Raw genomic sequence first — 25613 nt, 5'->3', positions numbered from 1 at the left:
TCCTTCATGCTCCCACAGGAGCTCAGTTTGTTTGGAAAAATTTCTCCACTGCCGCAGAATTGATGTTCTCTCACACTCCCACAGGAGCTCAGTTTCTCTGGAAAAATGTCTCCACCGCCTCAGCAGTAATCTTCCCTCATTCACCCGCAAGGTAAAAGGTTGAAATTTTTATCCACTGCCACAGCAGTGATATTCCTTCATGCTCCAGCAGGAGCTCAGTTTCTCTGAAATTTGTATCCACTGCTGCAGCAGTGATTTTCTCCCACGCTCCCGCAGGAGCTCAGTTTCTCTGGAAAATTTTCTCCGTTGCCGCAGCAGTGATGTTCCTTCACACTCCCGCAGGAGCTCAGTTTCTATGGAAAATTGTCTCCACTGCCGCAGCAGTGACGTAACCCTCTTCTCCCGCAGGAGCTCAATTTCTCTGGAAAATTTTCTCAACTGCTGCAGCAGTGATGTTCCCTCACACTGCCACAGGAGCTCAGTTTTTTTTGGAAAATTTTCTCCACTGCCGCAGCAGTGATGTTCTCCCACGCTCCCGCAGGAGCTCCGTTACTCCATTCAAACTTGCTCCACTGCAGCAGCAGTGTCATCTCATCCACTCCCACAGGAGCCTCGTTTCTCCATTCAACATACATCTACTGCTGCAGCAGTGCTACCTCCTCCGCTCCTGCAGGAGCTCCATTTCTCCTTATAACCCAGACTTCACTGCCGCGGCAGCGTTATCTCTACTTTGAGCTCTACGGGAGCAAGAGCTCACCTTTGTGCAACCTTCCACAGCCGACTACCAGCGAGGCTCACCCTTCTGATGCCATGACCATCAAACTCTCATCCGATGAAGCAAGAAGCCCTCACAATCCAGTGACTAACCCCTCCCTATTATTTGCACACCTTCAGCTTCGAGCTCTTTACGTTTTGGGGGCTATCAACAGAGTACTCTGGGTTCAGGCCAAATACCGAGCTCTTTTTATATACACAGATTTTGTGGCTCAGATAAGGTCCAGTTCTGGTTTAGTTCTTTGCTCTTGGCTGACATGTGACATTGCTATGGCCTGCTTGTGGCCCAGATCAGGCAAACAGTAGTGAGCCACCCAAGGGCCGTCATTCCACGCTGCATGTGGACCAGATCATCTTTCCACATGTGCCAGATGTGGGCCGCATCTGGGACGTCAAAATGTGGGTACTTGATCAATTAAACTTCCCCATAGCGTTATTTTCATCTAAATAAACTTTTTCCACAAAAAAATAACCTTTTGTGTAATAAAAAGGTTCCGTGAATGATAAAGGTTCTTCATAGAACCATCAATGCCAATAACAAACCTTTATTGTTTAACTTTATTTATTAAGAGTGCAGGGATTCATACACATGTGAATGTATACATAGCATGTGGAAACATTATTGTTTGCATGTTGTTTGTATAAGCATACTGCGTTTATGTACTCTTTTTACATTTTTTGATCAATATGCAGAAGTCCAACCAAATCACATGCTTTTTCTCTTATGTGTAGTGTACATTTAGAGATAGACCTTGTTGACATGTCATTTGTCAACCTCCAGCTCGATGGGGATTTTCTCATGGTTCTGATCATGATTGGCAGCTTATGGGTGCATGTGATGTTTATAAGCGCTGGTGTGTCTTCCCTTTCAGAAGCAGTCGCTACAATCCCATAATGCTCTGCTCAGCATGCTGAGATTGGACGCTGCCCGCTGGAATGTTCTAAATGAGTGCGGATTATGTGCATGTCTCTCTCTCAAATTGTGAGTAAAGCCGCAGCTCGAACGCTTTGAATCTCTGCTGCTTAGCTGGGCACAGGAATGAGCGCAGCAGTGGTGCACAGAGGATTCCTCAAGAAATATGGTAAAGTTTACACTTTTTGATTTCCCTCTTCTTTTAAATCCCTGCATTCCACCTGTGCCAGCTGAGGTTCTTTTTTTCTTATTTGGTTCACTAATGTTTTAGTCACTTTGTGTGCCACTCATTATTATCTAGGCCTATATCAATCCATATGGTGAATACTATTTGACTAATGTCATTGATTTGTTTGTGTCTATGTATCAAATTTGAAATTTGATGTTGCACAGACATTTGTCTGGTTCATATAATATAAGGTTCTTGAATAGCTTATGACCTGCAATTGATGCAAAGAGAAAGGATGTGTCCTGTAGATGATCACGACACATTGATTGGAGATTAAAAGAGTTTTATGTTTGTGTTTCACACTGCCAACATTCAGTCCAGAATGTAGTACTACATTTAACATAAAATATCCACCAATGACATATCTCACAGCTTTAATAGAAGACTACGTAGAATAATGGCGTGAACATTTCTGTTACCGATCATTATACTGTAACGTTAATCTACCTGATGTTTAAATAAATCTATAATCTGACAGTGAGCTATTTGTATGTGCTCTTCATCTATTAACTTCAGGCTTTCACAGCATAAAGTGTGTCAGCTCCACCTGTCCACAATGCTTCCACCCCTCTGTATGTCTGTATTTAGGTCAAATGATGATAATGGGGATGACTTAGTCTACAAAAAAAAAAAAAAAAAAAAAAAAACATTATACTATATACTAAATCCTATATACTAAAAAGATTGTCATATCTGGTTTGAAATGTTTTACTTTACTTTACTTGCATTCAATTGTAACATATTTAGATGCAAGTTTAGCATGTGCACAATGAATATGCTACTGTGTGCTAACAATGCGTCGTTAAGGGAAATAAATATAAACATTTGCTAAATTAGTTGTAATAACATAAAATATAAAATTCAAGTTACATTTATTTTGATAGCGCTTTATACAACATATTGTTTCAAAGCAGCTTTACAGTGATAGCAGTAAAGTAATTAAATTATGCAAACATTTTCCAATTCGAATGTAAACCAGTTCTAAAAGAAAATAGTGATGTCATGTCCTCATCAGTTCAGTTATCATCAAATATTGTCAGTGCAGTCAGATCAATAATATTGTTGAATAATTGATATAATATTGTTGAATACTTGAAGTGTCCCAGGAAAGCAAGCCAGAGGCGACAGTGGCAAGGAACCCAAACTCCATCAATTGACAGAATGGAGAAAAAAACCTTGTGAGAAACCAGTCTCAGTCGCTCAGTTCTCCTCTGGTCAACGAACGAACACGGTGCCATTATGATTCAGGCTGCATCAAGTCAGAAGTCAGATTGTGGATTGGTATCATTCAAAATATTTCATCCAGTTCCTTCTGCATGAAGATGGGATTTATCATGCCAGTATGGAGATGAAGCTGGCAATCGTGGTTGGTGCAGAGGGCTTGTCTGGTTCTTGTGGTCTTTGCTGAGGATCAGTGCCGATGGCTGTCGTGTCGACGAAGCCTTCACTAGCTGACATGGTTTCTGCTGATATTCAGGGCTGTTGTGGTTGTGTCTACTGTAGGTGCAGGTCCTCCATCTGATCTGGATATGGACCAGATTCGGCTGACTACGGTAACCTCAAGATGATAAGGATGAGACAGACATACTAATATTAACATAGATGCCATTCTTCTTATGATATAATCTTATGGTATCTGGTGTTATAGGAAGTGTTCACGGTTCCGGCTAACCTACTTTATGCCGCCTAACAATCCTTTAACAAAATTGAATTTATATAAATGTGATAATGTGTTATGTGTATGCCAGGTTAAAGAGATGTGCTTTTAGTATTTAACTGACTAGGTGTGTCTGTCTTCCCGAACAATGTTAGGAAGACTGTTTGGGTGCTAAACAGGAAGGATCTGCTGCATGTTGATTTTGATATTCTAGGTATTGTCAACTGGCCGGAATTTTGAGATCGCAATAGACGTGAAGGACTATAATGAGTTAAGAGCTCGCTCAAGCACTGGGGAGCTAAACCAATGCAGCGTTGACAGAACCGGCTAAGATGGTCATACTTCCTGGTTCTAGAAAGAACTAGCTATTGTATTTTGGATCAGCTGGTGATTCAAAGAGGCCATCTTCTTCCACTACTGGGCTAACATTACAATAACAACAGTAACAACAAAATGCCACTTGTGTCCTTCTAGTTTTATCTTTTGACTTCAAAATAAAAACTAAAATTTATACTCCACAAATCTAACAACATGAATTGGTCCACAAATCCCTCATTGACAAATATATACACACAATTATTATAATTTTTTTTTTTCTTGTGTGTGGATATTCAACTAAATGTAATGTCATAGATGATTATTTTCCAGATATTTTCGGAATTAGTTGTTGTTGACTAAATCTCACAAATGTTAAATGTGTTGAGATGTGCTTTCATGTCATCTATTGTCATGAGAAAAAACTAAGGTGTGCACTTCTGTTTAACCGTTATATTTCCTCTTTTAAAAATTGTAGCATGTTTGTAACATCATATATCATCCACTGCCTCAGTACCATAGTTTAGGCATTTGAAAACAAGTAGACATACCTGAATGAGTACACAAATATTAACTGGTCCAATTATATTTGGAGGATAATCTTCATCCCTGTATCATTAAATGGCAACACATTTTGAATGTACCAGCCTGGGCTCTCACAAAATATTTGTGAAAGATGAATATCATGGATTATTGATATTATGTTTTGTTGTTTTTTTTCTTCTTCTTGATTTTACTTATAATGTGTGATTTATTGCAAGGCACAGTTAATACTACCAGAGTGATACTACCAGAATTTACTGTTATCTGTTAAATTCACTGTTATCTATTAAATCTGTTCGAATGATAGTAAAAACTTACTACCAGAACTGGGGTTGAAATAATGGAGCGCTATAAGGTTATGCTTCAGTTTTGTGTTATGCATGTATAGTCTAGGATGATGCATGACGCAGAAAGAATGGTAACGAGCAACTTTTAACGAACATGAATATATATCAGAAACTACACATGAACATAACATTAACATGAGACAATGAGCAGAACAAGTATGTGAGTAATAAAAAAACCATGACAACTAATGAAGAACTAAAACACAGGCAAATAGAGACAAAGAAAACCGCGACTAAACTAAACAAGACAATGAAACTAAACATGACCGTGTCATAAGGTTAAAAATGATTCAAATTTAGATTAAAATGATTTGATTTAAGGAGTTCTATGAACCTGCTACTCTCAGCCTGAACAATACAATTTTGTGTGATGATTTATAGAACGTATAATTTCTATAAGTAACCTTTTCAAAAAATAACAATGAATATAATTTTCTTGAAATTTTCTGCCTCTCAAATGCACTGTTTTCTGAGAATGGGGCAAAAACTGTGCACTTTCACGTATTCAAGTTTTACCCCCTGTTTTTCTCTAAGGGGGCTTCATGTTCAAGCAATGGAAGGAAAAGTATCTGGTGTTGACGGTGGAAGGAAACCTGATGGTGTGCCGAGATGCAGACTCGCCACCTGACCAGGTGGTGGGGCTCCAGAGTAACTGTGAGTCCATAGTGGAGGGTAAAGAAATCTTGGACTTGCCCCGTTTACCCCCTGGAGGACGCAGAGACAGCTGCTTTGCCCTCATCCTGCCCCAAGACAAGTTCCTCCTCCTGCTCTGTGATAGCCCTGAAGAGTGCAGGTGGGCCAACAGCCTGGTTCATGTAAAGCTTATTGAATGATTATCCTTTGTACAAGTATATATTTGCAGGCAAAACATGCACTTTTAAAAAAATGTAACAATTGTGAGTCAGTGTGATACTAAACTTTTTGTCTCCAACAGTCAATGGCTGAAGTTACTCAGGAAGGTGAAGGAGGTGAGTTATTACATTTCATAAACACCAAATATATTGTGTCAGAAAGAGTCAGAAAGTCTGAGACCACACTGGAAAATCTTGTATACCTGAAATAAACAGGTTTTAGATTGTACCGACATTTTACTGTAAGATTGGGGTAATAAATCTTTTACCGAAATTGTTAAAACGTGTGATGGAAAAAAAATACATTTGAATTAAAAAAAATATTGCAAATGGAAGCATTTTCACTAGTAGTCTCATTGTTAAGCAATTAATACACTGCAATTCAAAAAATGTATTTTTTATTTTATTTTTAAAGAAATGTATATTTTTCATTCAGCAAGGATGCATTAAATTGATCAAAACTGACAAGTAAATACATTTATAATGTTATAAAATATTTTTATTTCAAATAAATGCTGTTATTTTGAACTTTCTATTCCTCAAACAATCCTGAAAGAATACATCACGGTTTCTACAAAAATATCAATATAAAGCAGCACAACAGATTTCAAAATTGATAATAATCATAAATGTTTCTTGAGCACTGGTGTAATATTGCTGCAAATTCATCACAGGAATAAATAGCATTTTAAAATAAATTCAAATAGAAAAAAAACTATTTTAAATGATCCAGTAATAATATTTCACAATATGTTTTTGCTGTATTTTTGATCAATTAAATGCAGCATCAGTGAATATGAGACCCCCCCCCCCCCCCCCCCCCAAAAAAAAAACACACAAAAAAAAATCTTACCAGCCCCAAACTTTGCAATAGTAGTGTAAAAGTTGTTTGAAGGAATCTGTTCTCCCTGGGATTAAGACAAATATTTGTATTGGTAAACACAGCTTCTAACATTATTATTTGGTATTTGAACAATGAAATAGATCTTATTTCATATATATATATATATATATATATATATATATATATATATATATAAAATGTTATGCTTTTTGTATTATTTTTGAAGCATTTGGTAATTCCATTTTGCTGTCATTTGGCAAGTGTGTACATGACTATACAAGTCTATTTGATTTCTCTATGACATTATGTATGTTTATTGCTTCTTTGCCAAACAGCAGGATTATTCTCGATGAATGTTACATAATATGTCATGTGGCAGTGCCTTCTCCAGATCCTATATCAATGATAAGTGTTGTAATCTCTCATGAGAGACAACTGAACATGTTGCCATCTTTAATCTTTGGATTAGAAAGACGTTTTCGTGTCAACTCAGCATACAGTATGTTTGCATATTTCAATGGCATCCTCTTTTTGCTCAGGGTGTGACCTCACCACTGGTCCTGCAGAGACAGCAGAGCATCACGCCCTGCATCACGGACCGGGAGCCGCTTCCAGACATCTCCAGTGACAAAGAGCCCACATCCCCGCACCTCAGCGACAAGGGCTTGAGCTCCCCGCGTGTCCGCTCCAGAGAGAACTCCATCAGACACAGAGGTGCAGCTCAGTTTTACTACTCATTAATTAAAATATGCAGTGATATTACTATGGTGCTTTGGATGTGGTGCTATGGTAATATCATGCTTTTTATAAGCCATTCATACAAATGTTCCTTCTGGAGCAGCTATTCTCAAGCAGGAGAACTATTAGCATTCCCATTCAAGGGCAGTTGCTCCCCCTGGAACTATGTGATGTGAATTCTGCCATATTTGCTCATGGAAACTAAGTTCTAGATGCAGCAAATGCCATGTGACAAACTGCACCTGCAGGATGTGAAAGTGACGACTGCCTTGAAGGCACTTCAAAACTACAACAGTCTCAAACACTTTATTTTGACATTTAACTGCATAATACTTCTAGCTACCTTAAGCTGACTGTTTTTACACAGTTAGAGTTTATTGTATTGTTATTTTCTTTTGTGTAATTTTTTTTATATGTTCTTCAACAGCCCAAGCATACATACGGTGGCTGTGATTTTGCCAAGTAAGACATGTTAAGACATTTATTGTTGATCCTGGAGCAACATTCCTGTCCAAAACATGGTTCTAATCATAACCCTACCCCTACCCCTAAACCTAACCCCGTCCATAACTTATCCCTAAAATCAGAGGAAAATGAAAGGAGAATAATAATGGAGTAGAAACCCCTAACTGTTGTTAGCCTAAACATCTCGGGTTACTTGATCGTAACCCTGAAGTATGTGTATAACACCTCAATGAAATTGTCATTGAACTTGGTAGCCTCAGACGGTGACGTCATTAGAATGCACGCTCGTTAGAGCCTATAATTAGATGTGCCACAGGTGCATCCTCAGGTATCACTTTGTCTAAAGAGCGGTCCTGGCACATCCTCAGTGCGGCAATGAAGCGCAGAATCTCATTCCTGCTATTTCAGGGAACAGGGTTACAGTCAAGTAACCCGAGAGGTTCACTTTCAAAAGCTTCACTCTATGCTACGCTGAATATGAGAATACCCACGCCGCCACACTGGGGTTGTCTAGACCTCTCACAGTAGTGTAGTGTGTGCTCACAAGCACAAGAAAAATGTCTCAGACATGAGCTTGTGATATTGACTCAAGGACGTGTGAGCCCGGAGTAGCATGAACATCCAAACTATAAAATTTAGACCAGCCTGCCGCATCACAAACAATAGCATCCCTCACCCAATGTGAAATTGTTTGCTTGGTGGGGGCTGCCCCCCTGTTTCGGCCCCCATGACAAACAAATAGTTGCTCTGAATACGAATACTTTCGCCACTGGCTAGTTCGGTGTATGTAGGCCTGGGGCCTGATGTATAAATGTTGCGTACACAAAAAAAAAGGCATTGAAATGTGTGTACGCAATTTTCCACACACATATCAGGATTTATAAAAAATAAACTAGCCATAAATCAAGCGTAGCATTAGTTCTGGCAGATCACGTTAGTCAAGCTCGCATCAGCTGACTCTCAGCTGATACACGTCTACCTATAGGAATATGACGCCTATCACCGTATACATAAGCTCTTTTAGTATTATCAGCAGCTATCACGTTTCTCAGGAGCGAATTACCCTCCTCCCTCCCCAGCTCCTCCTCTCGCCCAGTCAGGATTTGGCATTCTGATTCCCCTTGAATCAGAATAAATTCTCGAATTATGTTGTACTTTAAAATCTTGAATTAAATATATTTGCAAACATTCATGTTGGTTCTGTTCTGTTTACCCTAAGCGGGGGTTATTGCTGCTCTTATCCATGCTAGGCTGCATGGATGCGCAGGGAGTTCTCGCCCAGAACGGAACCATACCGCCAATCCAAACTGTATGCTAATTGTCAATCGTATTTGACTGTAGTGGTCCTGACAGAAATATGTGTGTAGCCCTCCCGCCAGGTAGAGTCTTGTGGATCACAAGGTAGGAATCTGTTTAGGGGATCTTAAATTTACCCACTAGGCTACCCCGGTAAAGGCAAATTTCCCTTCAGTTACAGTATCGACATCTATAACCCAGATCTCAGATCTTCACCTGATAGTGTCAGATTTATATTTTTTCTATTTGGAAATAATAATAATAATAATAATAAGAATAATAATAATAATAATAATAATAAAAACACCACTGTGTTTACCTTAAAATACAAATCCCTCAAAGGGAAATTACAAATTAACAAATCAGTTCTTTCCTCAGGAAATCCCACAAAATTATGGCAGATCAATAAACATGTATTTATTCTTCTCAGTACTATTTTTCGTTTCTTATGACCAAATAATTCAATTCACAAAGTCACAACACAACAGCAATGAATCCCAATAACCACCATAACCCCAAAAAGAAAAAAAACAAATGTCAATGTAATACTCTAATTTTACCCAGCTGGGATTTTCACAGATGGCGCGCTAGTTGGAGCTTGATGCAAAACCAGTGTAGCCTATTCACGAATCAGGAAAAACAAGAATTCCAACTGAAGAATAGTAATCTCTAACCTCACTCCCCAGCGAAATGATCAACAGCATCCGTGACGCAACCCAAAACGACGATGAGTGGATCTCGACGAACTCTCGATCTGGTTAGATGCATCCGCGAAAATCAACACAGATCTCCCGATTTCGACGATCTCTCATGACATGAACTCTCAACTACAAACACCACTGCGATACTTTTACGCAAAATTAAATAAATAAACACGGGTATATTCTTCCAGATTTCAAACGAATTACACAATTTATTATAACTTAAACTGCAACACTGAAATTGAGAAAATAAATGATAAAACAACGCAGATTATCTCACATGCGATCCTCGTGCTAGATCTCCTCCGCTAGATCTTTCTGACTCACTGAACTGCGCAGTCTCTCACCGAACTCTCTCAATGTTTGTTTGTTTTTTGTTTTTTTTGTTTTTTTTTTCGTGCAAGCTGCAAACTTCAAACTTAAGCCTGAAGTTTCCCAGTTCACACCATAATCTCGCGCAAACTTTCGTCACCGAGCTGCCACTCAAAATGTGTGTGAGCGTTGACTGCTGTCAGCTTTCTCAGCGCCGAAAAAGTGTAATGTGATTGTCAAACCATTTTAATAACTAAACTGAATTTTATTAGGTTTAGTGACATGTTACAACGTTTACATGGTACAATTTCTGGTAAGATACGCTTTTTTTTATTATTTCAATTCAATTCAATTATTGTGATATGATTTAATATTGACTTATTTGGATAAATATTAGGTAGGCTACACAAGATAGGGATTAATTTTTTTCAAGAAAAAAAAAACAACAACTCACCTAATGCTGTAAACATACAGAGAGCCCTATCAGCTGGCAGTATTATTTAAGGTTAAAAATAACTCAAATTTAAATATGAGTTTTTTTTATTTATTTTTTTATAATAACAACTTTATTTAATGATATAAGTAAAAATATTATAAATATGTAATATAGTACACATATTTAGCAAAATACTCTCTATAGCTCTTTTTTTTTTTCTAGCCAACTAACTTGCTATAGCCACTGATCTATATAATGACATTGTAAGTAAGTTGTACTGTATCTTTCAACAGTGTTCATGTTTATTTTACTATTAGCTAGAGATGATCGGTTCACGTGCCGCTAGGGATCTGTCGCGTCACATTTACAAGCGCCAAAACGGTATTTATTGTTTGAATTTCGTAATAAAAGTGACAGAATCTGAGAGCTGAGATTTTTTATATCATAAGTAACCTGCTCTGTCTAGTCTGTCTCGGTCTCCGTGTCCTCTTTGCTTCGCAATTTTTCTGGGACGTGAGAAAATGGATGTGTGGCGTGAGAGCGTGTGAAAAGTGTCAATTGCGTGAGTCTCACGGTGAATGCGTGAGAGTTGGCAGCTCTGTATGAACATGGAAAAAAACAACAAAGTCCATCAACACTTGGTTTGCATATGAGTGTATAATTTCAAACCCAAATACAAATAATGAAATATTTGTCCAGGTCTCTACATGTGTGCACCATACGGACTCTTTTACTGGAGTGAGCAAAGTAATGAAGTATACAGAATCATTACATCTGATATACATATTTAGATTAAATACGCCACTCTCATTAATGGAGTTAAGCACTGACATTTTTATGTAATCATTATGCAGAAGTTACAAAAAATATTTTGATAATTCCGCTTTTAATTGTGTTCTACATAGCAAAACTCATGTAGGCTGAAATCTACAGAAGGTTTTATACATGAGGCCCCAGAAGAGCAAGGACTGCCCTTACGGAACAAAAATATATGGGAATATACTGCAAAATATAATGTGATTTATTACATAATACATTTCCATACATGGGAAACTAGTGCTTATTTTTTTTTTTCAAAATACTGCAATATATGCATTGACCATGTATGGCAATATTTTAATGAATATAAAGTATTTATAAATGAAGACAAAAATAGCATTACTGTACATGTAATTTTCACAAAGTTTTATCCTTTATTGTGTACATATATTGCACATACATGTTTCCATATAAATGTGAATGTTGTTGTTCACACATATACACACACATTTACGGAATGAGTTACACCAGATTTCTAGTTCCCAGCATGCTTTGCTTCTTTCTTTTCTGACTGAAAAGAGAGCAAATGTTAAAATTAAATGTTATTTAATGTGTTTTGCTCAATATTAATATAGGGGGAGATCTGTTAGTGATTAATGTTCTATAATTTTGGAATTTAAAAGTTTTTCTGGTATGTCTGAGTTTTTAGGGTTACCATTGTGCTGAAGAGTAAAGCCTGTGGTTCGGCTGAGGATTGGCCAAAAACCATTAAAATTTCAGTTACTATAATTAAAAGTAATGGCTGTGCACTTGTCAGCACAGTTATAGTCTCATAGTTACATACTTTAGCACATGCAGGTGCTTATGATAACTAGCTTAAAAATATGAAACATATATAATGTAAATAAATAATAAATATAAGAAATGTATTACATTATATATTTCTCTATTTATGCGAGTTTATTTACATTATACATGTTTCATATTTTCAAGCTAGTTATCATAAGCACCTGCATGTGCTAAAGTAAAACTTTCTGTAGAATTTATCTGCAATATATTACATATGCAGTACCATATCTGATGACATATACATCTATATATTATGAAGTGTATTACTGAATATAAAATTACATACATTATGATATATTAGTAAATATATTGCCACATATTTCTCAATATATGCGAAAAGCGACAATTCCTTATGTATTATTCAATACTTTGTAATATATTAACACAATATATTATTCTGTATATTTTCAAATATACGGTTAAACCATGTAATATATTGATCATTCATATATGTGAAATACATTTTTGTTCCGTAAGGGCATGGACACAGTCTGTGAAGTTTCTCCTGAGAACAGTGGAGGGCAGAAGGCTTCAAGAGTGGCCGGTTGTTCGGTCGAGAAAGGAACCTTAGGCAGGTTGTCAGGATGAGGATGCAAAATTGCTTTCACCATTCCAGGGGCAAAGTCTAAGAATGATGGCGAGAAAGACAGAGCCTGCAAATCCTTTATTCTTTTTAGTGAGGTGATAGCCATAAGAAAAAACATTTTTAGAGTCAAAAGCTTGTCAGTAACTGACTCTGGAGGTTCAAAGGGGGTCTCTACCAGCCCCTCAAAGACTATAGCTAAGTCCCATGAAGAAAACTTGGTTCTGGAAGGAGGCCTCAGCTGCCTTGCCCCACGGATAAAGCGAGCAAGCCAAGGATGCTTCCCGAGTGGTACCCCGTCAATCAAGGCATGGCAAGCCGATAAAACGGCCACAGAAGCCCTGAGAGTGGCAGGGTATGTGCCTGTTGATAACTTTTCCTGCAGGAAGTCCAGAACTGAAACAATTTGACAGTAAACTGGATCTGCATGATGTGCAGTGCACCACCTTTCAAAGACACCAGATTTACTGACATCAATTCTTCTAGTGGAGGGAGCCCTAGCACTGAGAAAGGTCTCCATGACTTAGGGTGAAAGTCCAGTGCCCCTCAGTTGGTACCCTTCAGGGGCCAAACATGAAGGTTCCACAACTCAGGCCGGGGATGACGGCCTGAGGCAGGGATTGTCCCCTGCACTTGAAACAGAAGGTCCCTCCTTTCCAGTATTACCCAGGGTGAGCAGTCAAGGAGAGATATTATCTCAGAGAACCAAACTCTGTTTGGCCAACGCAGCACTATCAGTAAGAGGCAAGACCCTTGTTGACGAACTCTCGCTAGAACTCTGGAAATGCGTACAGGCGCATTCCGGTGCATGAATGCAGACTGCCCTGGTGTTTATGTAAGAGACTGCCGCTGTGTTGTCCACCTGCACTAGGACATGGTAGCCTCTGAGCTGTTGGAGGAAGTATTTCTGGAGGTGCAGGTCTCCATGAACAGCCGATGGCACGTGCCGTTTGCTTGGTCGCACAGAGGAACAGGTCTTTGGCTCAAGGAAACTTAGAGAACGCCTCCTCGACGATGGAACCTCTGGTACCCAGGCCCTTCAGCAGGTCAGCCTAGTACGCCTGCAAGACTGACATGGTGTTCGTTTGGGGGTCTCTTGCTCATGTGGTCGGTCTAGCTGCAACCTGGCCAAGTAGTTCCTCATACGCTTTATCATTGCGTGAGTAACGCTCAGAGACAGGAATCTCAAAATCTATAGCGGATGCAAGAGATACGCTGTATACACCAGGGAACGCTTTAGGATCGCGCAAAAGGACATTCAGATCTGGAGAGAGAGCAAGCGATAGGGACAGACCCTGGTAGAGTGGGTGCTGGCCTTAGGAAGTAAGCAAGACGAGCGTGTAGCACTTTAACCGGAAAACCCTCATAGTGCTCACACTCGCCCTGCTTCAACGCAAGGGCAGCATGCTCTTCCCCCAAATAAACGAAACAAAACTGGTGTGAATCGCATTCAGGCATGGGCCGTGAACATGGAGACACACACCGCTTAAGTTGCTAATTTTTTTTTGTTTTGTTTTTTACCAGAACTGGAGAAGAAAGAGAGAATTTTCTGCACACTGCCTAGTGAAACTAACTCCTAGCAGAGAGGCAGAAAGAAAGAGCTTGTCACACACACACAGTATGGTCTGAAGACAAAGAATGTTGATCCAGAAACATGTTCTACTCCCTGAAATCACCACATACATTCAGGCCTTTAGAAGGGTGCGTAAAATAGATTTATAAGGGGGAGGGGGGACCTGTAAATAATTAATCAGCTCCATAGCAGATTCTTCTGAGAACATAGGTGAAATTATGAAGCCACTGCCTGTTCTTGATGATAATGGTATATACACAGCAAAATCCCCAGAGTTAAATTAGCTCTGCTCAGAGAACATTTGGTCCCTCTCTACAGAGAGTTAAAATAACTCTGAATCAGAGTTAAAGTTAATGAGATACTTAAGTGATTAATTAAGTGATGATTGGGCATTAATGATTAACACCTGCTGTCAACAAGCAGAATCACTGAAGGAAAGAGAAACAAGAACAGAAAAAAAGAGAAACACAAGAACTACAACTGACTTCCAGCCACAACCTTAGATGAAATCAAATGACAAAAGAAGACATTAAATCTCTCACGATCTCAGCAGGGGTGGATTAAACAACTCCACAAACAGCATTACCAGTGTGGTAAATTTTTCCCTAAACCTAACTATGTATCTGGGACTCATCTAAAATCGGCGTTCCCGAACGTCTACAGTCGACATTTAGTCTATCTGGGTCTCGTCTACAATCGACGTCCCCGATCAATATCCCTAACTTGTCCCCCTAAATAACTTGCTTCCCTAAACTAACTTGCTGCGCAGCAATATTAAACAAACAGACTTCAGCAAATGTCCTTTAAATGCTTTAATCATGGCCGGGGGATCTCCCAAGCAGTTCTCAGAGAATCTCCCCAAGAAGAAGCACGGCCAGAGGATCTCAGACAAATTTCAGAGGGAATCCCACCAGCAATCACGGATACAACAGTTTTTATAGAATAGGGGTATGGCGAAAATGACCTACAATTTGATTGGTTCTTCATATGCAAACCCTCTTGTTACTTAATCACAAGGTTTCATTTCCCATATTTGTTATTTTTACACTCACACAACCAAAGTAAAAGGGGTATGGCAACATACAACATTCAAAAACAAGGGTTAGGATTGTTAGGCCTAAAAAAGGAAAGTAAGGTTAGATGTTAGAGTTTTGATTAGTTTGATATATAGTTTACTATTTTATTCATTAAAAAATCCATTACACCAGCTTCACTTATTACTAACCAGATTGATGTTATTTCTGTCATACGTCTACAGAAGTTCTTATTGAGAATTAACAGAGGTTTAGATATTGACGATTTATTGAAAATGATTGGTCACCATTATGGTAACCAGTGTTTCCTTTAGTTTGGCAGTTTGACTCTTTACTTCTTTTTTTTTTTTGTGGCTTTTGTCACAGTTTTTACTAAAACGTGTAATATGATGCAAAGAAAGCCAGAAGCAAAGATGATCAGGTGATATAGGTTTCACCAACAAAAAGTAGAATAAAGCACATCTCATCACTGTCCAAAAGTGGCTATTTGATGTTAAAATATTATATTCACTAACAATACTCTCTTTCCACAGATTGGACATTCTTATTTTTTACATTTTTAAAATACATAATGGGGATTATTATTTATTTTTTTTCCCCTTTTTTTTTTAAGACACAGACGTCAAGAATCAGCATATGAATCTCAACAATGATGACATGCTTTATGCCGCAATGCATGCTGGGAGCCACAATGGTATAAAACTTATGGCTCCTAGGATGCATTGCGGCATGAAACATGTCACCATTGTTGAGATTCATATGCTGATTCTTGACGTCTGTGTCTTAAAAAAAAAAGGGAAAAAAAATCCACATTCAGCATGTCCAATCTGTGGCAAGAGAGTATTGTTAGTGAATATAATCTATTAACATCAAATAACCACTCTGGGGATTTTGCTGTGTATCAAAGTATCATGATATTATTACTATCATAAATCATCACTGTCCATGGTTAAGAGTACACTTGGAAAAACAGAATAAATAATCCTTACATGTTGCTGATTAAAAGAGAAAAATCTCCTGTGATGCCAATGCAGCTGTCCTGTGGTAACCCCCTCTCTCTCTCTCTCTCTCCCTCTCTCTCTCTCTGATATAATCCGTTAAACATGTTTAACTCTTTTTTCAAGCTTATTCTCTCTGCTATGTTCTGTATTCTGTATTTAGGTCTTTCTTTCAATGGTGCACTAAAAAGTGATAACCTAAAGAGGTTTATTTTTACTTCTATTTTTTTTACTTGATTTCACGATAACAATTATTTTGTTGGTATAATATTTTTTTATTCTATAAATTAATGTATTTAGGTTGATTCTTCAATTTTAAATAATATTTTTGACTTGAATAAAACTAATTGAGATGTTATGATGTAGATTGACTGTGTGCGTGTGCGTGTATTTTAGGTTTCACAAACTAACAATGATTTTGAACAGCATTTATTAATTTTGATTAATGTTAACTTATAATATATTGCTTTTATCTATTTTATTATGTTCATTGATAGTTCCTATTACAGTTTTTCTTGATTGCTAAAACACTATAACTCATTCACTCACTCATAATTTCCTAAATAATTGATTCAGTTCTGAATACAACACATTTCTCAAAACTATAAACACATTTTAACACATTCCAACTTTCTCAATGTTTTCTGCAAAACGTCACACAAAAATGCCCTAATTTTGCACAGGTTTAACCATGTTCTCATTCAGAAGACACAAGTACAGATTATAATTAAATCCAGCCATCACAATGTGAACATGTAACACACATTTCCCATGTATAAACATCATGTAGCAAAACTGATGACAATAATCAGGGCCACAGATGAGTATCTTTAGTAGCGTTGGAAAATGGTGGGAGAGCGGAAAAGGGTGGGAGAGAGAGGAAAATAAGGGCAGGGGACTCAAAGAACATTTGAAGTGAAAGTGAAATGTGAAGGGCAAACATGGCAATCCATACTCAGAATTTGTCCTCTGCATATATATACATACATATATTCCCATATATTTTTGTTCCGTAAGGGATAAAAACATTTAGTCAGTTAAATCCACTCATGCAATTCAGCCCTTGCCACAACATGCTGTTAGCTGCAGTTATTGTAATGTTTGTGATGTTGTCTTTTGCCATTAGGAGTTTTAAAAAATGTAATAACATTGTCTGAGCCTGGTCATTTCTTTTTGTTTGATGTTTAATAGGAGAAAGGTGGCAGCTTATCTGTCTCTGGCATTGTCGATAAAATAAAGTAGGCCATTGTGGTGCCGCTACTGCTCTCTGATCTCTGTAGACGTTGACTCGGCACATAATGAACAGCCTCTGTGATTGTATCATTGCATATGCACTATCCACAATGTCAACATGTTTATGTACACTTATCTACAAGTGTTTCTGTTGTGAACTTTAGGCAGCATAAACCAGCGGCCTCCCTCCACAGTGGCTCCGCCCCTTCACTCCGCAGACTGCCTGCGCCACGGAAACAGCAGCGATGCGCGCGCTGTGAGAGCCGTCTGTCTGCTGATGGGTGGAGCGGCCGCGTCCTCAGCGCTGGGCTACCTCAACTCCTGTCCACCCGCCTCCTCTAACCTGGCTGTTCACGCTCCTGAAATCACTCACTCCACAGGTTTCTCTGAGATGGGGGGAGGCAGTTCTTACCATGCTTGCAGCCAAGCCATAGAGTCGCCACATATTAACAGCTTCGACTTTGAGGGAGACTCTGATTTTGATGCTTTCGACTGTGGAGGGTTTGCATTTTAATGGAATATGTTTACCTCATCCACAGGGTTCACACATTCATGGAAAAAGGTGGAAATGTTAGGGAATTTGAAAATTGTTATTCCCAAACCTTTACAAAGTATCGGAAATTCCTGTAGTGAATATATTTAACTTTGAAATATTTACTCAATTTTAAATTGCTCTTTTGTGAGTGCGAAACCAATCATTTAAAAATAATTATCCAGTAATAAGGGCAACTTGAAAAGTCATACAAACCCATTGGTCATAATATGTGCAAATGCTTTATACAAAGTTTGTTTGATAATCTCTTTACAGTAGAAGAATATGTAAACTATGTGAATTAGAATATGCGAAGATGCAACTTTGGGAAACAAAGCCTATTTTTAAGACACCATGTTGTTGTTGTTTTTTTTTGTTTTTTTTTGCAGTGTTACATTTATGTAAATGTAGCACCTTCCTGTCATGCCCATGCACTCCTTCAAATACACAATCTTATATTTTGCTTTTCATTTTAATATGAATTATGACCAATAATTGCCCTTGGCAGGTTTTGTGAGGTTCATCCAACTTTGTCCCTTTTAACTTCTCTATGTTGTGGCTATTTAATAATACACATTATCTTCCCATATAAAATAATACTAATAAAAATGTTGCTGTTCCTTAGAACTCTCAAACCCTTTTTTAAATTATTATGTATCCCATTCAAATGTAAGGGGTCAAAATCTTTTATAAAGTTTATTGCAAACTTTTCAGACGTTTGTGGATACACTTAGTTTATAAATGCAAAAATAGTCATTATCACTATTCTCACTGTAAAAAAAAAAAAAACACATTTGAAATTTTTGTTGCATTTTTGAAAATTTGCCATGTGCTCTGCTCTGATTTCTGCTAACTTTGCATATTTCTTGAATTTAATGTACAATATTTCTATAAAATTTGGTATATTCACCTTTTCCCTCTTTCCCTCTTTCTTAAGTCCCCTTTTGCTCACATTCTTTATCTGTCTGTGTTATGGAGAGTTTGTGTAAGTGAGAACATAGGTGAGTGTTCATTAAACGGAAATATAATGTTACATCATATTGAGTGTGTCAATCCATCTGTCATTCAGCTATATAAACAGGATCATGTTTACAGTGCTCTAAATGACTGGGCCAAGAGTTAAACAGAGGATGACAGAGCAGATTTGCTGGAGGCAGTAAACTGGGGGATGAATGCTCATTTCTTCATGTTACATTTAGCTCACAAGTGTGTCACACTGAAAAAAAAAGAAGAAAAAAATGCTTCCTATGTATGTGTAACGGATGTGGAAGGACACACTCACAAATTGGGTTCAGCTCGAATTTATCTTTTTTGGAAACAACAAGAAGACAGACAATTTACATTTGCCTGATGATAGACTGCAGACATTCATATGAACCACAGCATCGACACTTGAATCTGCTGCTGTTACCACTAACTTGTATTATTCACATTAAACACACAGTACTAATATACAATGCGAAAAACTTAACATAATACTTGTAATAAGTACACCAATGTAAATGTACAGAATAGTTAATCGCAGACAACATCAGTAATTCTTCATTAATTGTCAAATAACATTTCTTAACAATTATAACAGTATAAACTCAAAAGCAACATACCTTTTTTGGAAACAACAAGAAGACAGACAATTTACATTTGCCTGATGATAGACTGCAGACATTCATATGAACTAGAAAGATAGAAATTACACATTCACTCAACCCATAATACAAATAATCGTCAGATAGTTAAGACAGACGCAATTGTCACAAGAAATGAATCCGTGCTCGCACGTGTGACGCACATGGAAATTCAGTACATCTTATAATACTCTCAACAATCGTGTTAAAGTGCTAAATGCATTATCTATATGTTCACATATATGTATGAAATATATTGCGTCAAAAAGATTCACTTGAAACGTATAATTTTCACAATTAATTTGTTAATGCGTCAGAGCATGAAAAACCATACATACCCACAGCATCGACACTTGAATCTGCTGCGGTACGGCAAGAGAAGAGCGACAAAATTCAATATCTGCAGTACCATTAATAGCCACAGGAGGGGAGCCTTCTAACACCAATAAATATAACCAAATGCCTTATTTTATGAAATTCACACAATACTCTTTAAATCAAATGTTATTTTTAACCCTGTTACATCCACCCCCACTGAATTACATAAAATATATGCATGACCAGGGGGATATCAACAACGGAACACTTTTCCATCAGTTCACAATAATAAATTTCACAATACGAAAGGAACTCCTATAGGAGAACAGTCAAAAAAACAATTATCCCTTAGGGATGAAGTGATGAGAGAGTAGCGCTAAGCTCTCTCACCAGCTACTGACAGCAGAACATCTACATACATTCCGCAATATCCTTCCATACTTTATTCACCATTACAATACCAAAACAAAAAAAATAAAAATTTAAAGATACACAAGGTGTACTCAAAGATGTGAAGGCAACCCATTTCTTCAGGTATGTGCTTAATCTGAACTACTGCTTTTAGACTATAAAAAGCCTTAACACTATTTTAGACAATATGCCAACAGGCACGAAACCAAAAGTCTTGTTCTAAGCAGAGAAAGCCCTAAACAATGACTTGCAAACAGCTTGAACATTGTGTTTTGTATCTTGAACCACAGCCTGTGTAGACATTACATGTATTAATCTTTCAACAGGTCTAACGACTCGACCAAAACGTGTCCTAACCTGTGTGATTGAGCTAGGACCTTGCGGTACACTCTCAGTGTCAGCTACATGTGTGCAGGTAGGAGTTTGAGAGGGTGGCTGGGCAGACAGGACTATCTCAGAATTGGATTCATGTGAATCTGAACCGCCTCTTGTGTCTCCATCAGAAACAGATGTTCTTACATCTCTTGACATGTCAGATACATGGCTTTTTGGTGCAGAAAGGAAGGCCTCAGCTACAGGATCTACCAGAACTCCACTTGAGGTTTGATCAGACTCATGATGTGATCCCTCAGGCAGCTCCGAAACCCAACTTATTGTTCGGTTTCTGGTATCAGATTCCTGAACTGACATAGAATCATCCTCACAATTAACGTCAGCATCATCACATGAGGCTATCCCCTTGCCTCTCGTCATCACAGAGTCACCCATTGTAACACTGCTGTAGCTATCCTCTGTGTGCTCAGATACTACCGCATCTCCTCCTAAAGACTCATCCTCCACTGCACACAATGACAGGACTGAAATTGACCTCTGGCTAGAAGTGGATACGCCAGAAAGTTGATCAGACTGAGGGTGCTCAACGTTCACTGGTAAGAAATTCACCAACATCAACAGGTTTCGGTGAACCACTTTTTCCTGACCTGTGGCTGGATTACGGATCCTGTAAGTATGAGTGTCTGGTTTACGATCCACAACAGTGTAAACTGTTGACTCCCACCTGTCAGCAACTTTCTTCTTACCTCTTTCAGTTTTATTCGCTAAGAGCACCTGGTCACCTGTTTCGATGAGTAGTCCTTTTACCCTTCGGTTGTACAACTCTGCATGTCTTTTCTGTTCTTTCATTGCATGTTCTTGTGCAATCTGTAACGCTTCTTTCAGATCTTTGACCAGAGTGGATACGAACTTGTCACAGCAGGTCACATCTAGATCATTCAAGACAGAGCGAAACAGGATGTCAATGGGCAGACGAGGTACACGCCCGAACATCAAATAAAAAGGGGCATAACCAGTTGTCTCATGGGTTGTGCAATTATATAGAAATGTCAGTGTCTGCAATCGTCTTGGCCAATCTCTTTTTACGTCTGGTGTTAAAGCTCGTATCATATTCCCTAGGGTTCTATTAAAGCGTTCCACACTTCCATTACCCATTGGGTGATACGGCGTTGTGCGTGACTTGTTTACCCCAGAGACCTTTAGAAGCTCTCGGATCAGTTTACTTTCAAAGCTCGGGCCCTGGTCACTATGGATTCTTTCTGGGAGGCCGTAAATGCAGAAATACCTGTCCCATAGGATCCTGGCAACCTGTTTGGCAGACTGATCTCTACACACAAAGGCCTGTGCCAGTCTCGTAAAATGATCGGTCACCACCAAGACGTCAACAGACCTGTTATTGGAGTCTTCTGCTGACCAGAAGTCAATACAGACAAGCTCTAACGGTCTACTTGTTGAAATACTCTCCAGGGGAGCTCTTCCAGAGGGATCAGTTGTTTTGCTCACAGTGCAGCGTTGGCATAGTCGCACATAGTCCCTCACATTTTGATCCATGTTTAGCCAAAAGAAGCGCTGCCTCGCCAGGCTAAGACTCCGCGACTGACCCTGGTGACCACAATCATCATGGATTCCTCTTAAGACAACACTCACTAGAGACTCAGGGACAACAAACTGATAGCGTTTTATTCTTGATAGTTGATCTCGAGACACTCTGTACAAGATACCATTTCTGACAACTAGTTTCTCCCAGTGCTTCAGATATCGAACAACAAACATTGATTCCTTTGCCCTTTCTCTTCTTGAAGGTCTACGTTGACGCTCAATATAATATAAAACTCTGGACAAAAGCTTGTCAGTGAGCTGTTTTTCCCGCAGCTCCTGTTCTGAATAGGCTGGCAAAGTTTCCTGCCCCACAGACATCATCTGGGGTAAGTGATCAATGACAGACATTGCTCGTGTCCTGGCACCGATGTTCCACTCAATATGTGAGTTCAATATAGCAGAGACATCTGCATTTGTGACTGTCAGAAGGTCTTTGTTTTGTTGGATGTTAGATTTGCATGACTGACCTTGACTAAGGACACACTGCCCCTTTTTTGAATCACACGAACGTCTGAAAGCATCCTGCACTGAAACTGTAGACATCCCTCTGGAACCAGCCAGTAGTACTCCATATGGCTCTTTGAGCAGTCTCTGCGTGACATCAGTTTTGACAAATGGAACCCTGCTCAGGGCATCAGCGACTATGTTCTGGGGACCAGGCACATACTTTATGTCGAAGTTGTAGCTAGCCAACTTAGCCACCCAACGTTGTTCGCAGCAATCAAGTTTGGGTTTTGTAAGTATATGGGCCAAAGGATTATTGTCAGTCAATACAGTGAATTCATGTCCTTTGAGCCAATGACTGAATTTATCACATACTGACCATTTTAAGGCCAAAAACTCCAAACGATGTGCTGGATAATTTTGCTGCGACCGAGAAAGGGACTTACTGGCGAAGGCTACAGGCCTGGCTTTTGTCTCCCCCTCTGTGACCTGAGAGAGCACAGCTCCAATACCGTCTAAGGAGGCATCCGTTGCCAGTATGAAAGGGCGATCAAAATCTGGATGGGCAAGGACAACGCTCTCGACCAATGAAGCTTTCAGACGCTCGAATGCCTGGTCCTGCGCTTGTGTCCAGTCACTAGATTTCAGCTTCCTATTCTGACAAGCATGACCCAGCTTCCTCAGATTCCTTGTTGTCGTCTTTTGACCCTTCAGAAGATTAAAAAGTGGCTTGGCTATGGCAGAATAGTTTGGAACAAAGTGCTGGTAATAATTCACCATTCCCAAGAATGATCTTATCTTCTTCTGAGAAGGAGTTGTTCCATCAAGCTCCATCAAATCTAAACTGTTTATCTTAGAGATGCTTTCAACTTTACTTGGGTCCGTAGAAACACCCGTCTGATCAATCATATGCCCAAGGAACTTCACTGATTTTCTCATCAGGTGACACTTCTTTGGAGCCAGCTTAAGATTGTGTGTGCGAAGCCTGCCAAACACCATTTCCAAGCGATCAATAGCGGTTTTCTCATCTGGGCCGAAGACAATCAGATCATCCAGATAACACAGGAGACTGAGAAAGTTTTCATCCCCGAATATGTTGGTCATCATACGCATGAAGCTGCCAGGACTGTTGCAGAGACCTTGGGGTAATCGATTGTACTCGAAAAGGCCCATGGGTGTAGTAAAGGCGGTAAACTTGCGGTCCTCCTCATGCAGCGGCATATTATAGAATCCGGACGTCAAATCCATTGTGCTAAAGAGGGCGTTACCGCCAAGTGCTGCCAAACAATCCGCCTGGTGAGGAAGAGGGTGCGCGTCCTTCAGCGTTCTCCTGTTCAGCCAACGGAAGTCAGTGCACACACGCAGGTCTCCATTCTTCTTCCAGACCAAAACGAGAGGAGAAGCATACTCACTGGTAGATCGCCTAATAATCTCCTTCTCCTCCATTTCAGTCAGCACCTGACGCAGTTTTTGATATTGACCGGGTGCGACCCGTCTGAAAGGAAGCCTGAATGGTCTGGTGTCTGAGAGGTGTATTCTGTGCACGAAACCCTTTGCTTCCCCACAATCAAGATGGCCACGTGAAAAGATGTCTTCATAACTCAGAATCAGGTTCAGCAACCGTTGCTTGCATGCATCTGAGATATCACACGAGTCAATGTTAAGACTGTCCAGCCCAACTAACTTCAGTCGCTCGCTCACGGGTGACATGTCAGCCACATCAGACATACTAGTGGGGCAGTTTACCAGAAAAGGATTGACTGCACCAGTTTGATCAAGATCTTCAAGCGCAATGCACGGATAAAGATCTGCAATTTTTGCATTCCGTCTCAACAACACTGGACTGCCTGATGTGTTGATTAGTTTCAAGGGGACCCATCCATCTCGCCACAGAGACGTGATTAGCCTAGCCACCATAACACCTCTGGGAGCTGAGTGAGAAGATGTAGGTTCAGTCATGACTGCACTTCCCGGGGACACAACAGCGGATTTGGGCAGCTTCCCCCATACTAAATACTCACGGCCCGGCTCGAGCTGGACAGCTGAATTGCATCTGACTGTTCCTATCTTCCCAGGAATATCTTCTCCTCTCCAGCGGTCCAATCCAGCAAGCATCGACAAGAAACTTTCACACTCAGGGTCTGCTGAAGTTGGACTAGACAGAGCTTGCCAAAATCCATCGCATAATTTGAAGTATCTGAGAATGTGTTTAATGACATTAGTCCCAATTATCAGCTCATCATGTTGTCCAGGAACCACTAAGGTGGGTACTGCCATCTTTATACCATACACTTCCATGGTAACATTGAATGATGATTTAGGTTTCACACGCAGCCCTCCGCAGCCTACAAGGGTGACATCTGTTTTGAACTCACTGGATTCATCCACTGCACCAGCTGATCTCAGTTTCATCTCAGCAGACTCATTTATAGTGCAGGCCATCGAACCACTGTCCAACATTGCATCTAATGTCACCATGTCTCCAATCTTAACTGGTGTATAAAATAGGCTGTCACGTCCGCCTACAACGTGCGTGTTCTGATAAATGACTTCTGAATGATCAAGACTTCCTTTGGCTAAAAGGTATGTATTCTCAGACTCACAATCATCAATGACTTGGGAGTTACAATGAGGACCCGCACTGCCTCCCTCCGAATACGGGTCTGCTAGTTTCCCTCATGTTGTGTCTGGGCAGAGGAGTGTTTAGGACAATCCTTCTTTGTGTGCCCTGGAGAGAAGCATGCAAAACACAGTTTGTCTGTCATGCAGTGTGTCACCGTGGTGTGTTTGCTGTCATTACAGACTCGACAGCCACTTCTGACAAAACTGCGCTGCTGTCTAGAGCCATGCCTTGGGTTGGAAACATGACGAAATTGCACCCTGCCCATGAGCTGCTCCATC

General features: G+C 39.4%; 1 protein-coding gene and 1 long non-coding RNA gene across 4 annotated transcripts in view; one reads left to right on the top strand and one right to left on the bottom strand.

Moving 5' to 3' along the window:
• Positions 1-25613, bottom strand: part of LOC307166921 — a 293883-nt gene that overhangs the window by 146128 nt on the left and 122142 nt on the right. The window lies entirely within an intron of this gene.
• Positions 1645-20828, top strand: LOC307167398 (src kinase-associated phosphoprotein 1). 3 transcript variants are annotated; one of them, XM_079886461.1, is made up of 6 exons: positions 1645-1856; positions 5313-5571; positions 5713-5746; positions 7013-7187; positions 7639-7673; positions 17615-20828. In XM_079886461.1, the coding sequence occupies exons 1-5, from the start codon at positions 1814-1816 to the stop codon at positions 7662-7664; spliced, it is 537 nt and encodes a 178-aa protein (XP_079742587.1). In that variant the 5' UTR covers positions 1645-1813; the 3' UTR covers positions 7665-7673; positions 17615-20828. The 3 variants fall into 3 exon arrangements, with proteins under 3 accessions (XP_079742587.1, XP_079742586.1, XP_079742585.1); XM_079886460.1 differs by lacking the exon at positions 7639-7673 and having other exon boundaries at positions 5330-5571; XM_079886459.1 differs by lacking the exon at positions 7639-7673.

This window comes from Squalius cephalus (genome assembly GCF_949319135.1).
Source record: "Squalius cephalus genome assembly, chromosome: 11".
Taxonomy (NCBI): Eukaryota; Metazoa; Chordata; class Actinopteri; order Cypriniformes; family Leuciscidae; genus Squalius; species Squalius cephalus.
Note: the sequence above shows the minus strand (reverse complement) of the source record. Positions and strands in the feature narration are given on the sequence as shown.

Coding starts and splice junctions, on each gene's coding strand:
- LOC307167398 (XM_079886459.1), top strand. CDS start 1,814: ATGAGCGCAGCAGTGGTGCACAGAGGATTCCTCAAGAAATATG. Junction 5,572..5,712: donor GATAGCCCTGAAGAGTGCAG/GTGGGCCAACAG, acceptor TGTCTCCAACAG/TCAATGGCTGAAGTTACTCA. Junction 5,747..7,012: donor TACTCAGGAAGGTGAAGGAG/GTGAGTTATTAC, acceptor CTTTTTGCTCAG/GGTGTGACCTCACCACTGGT.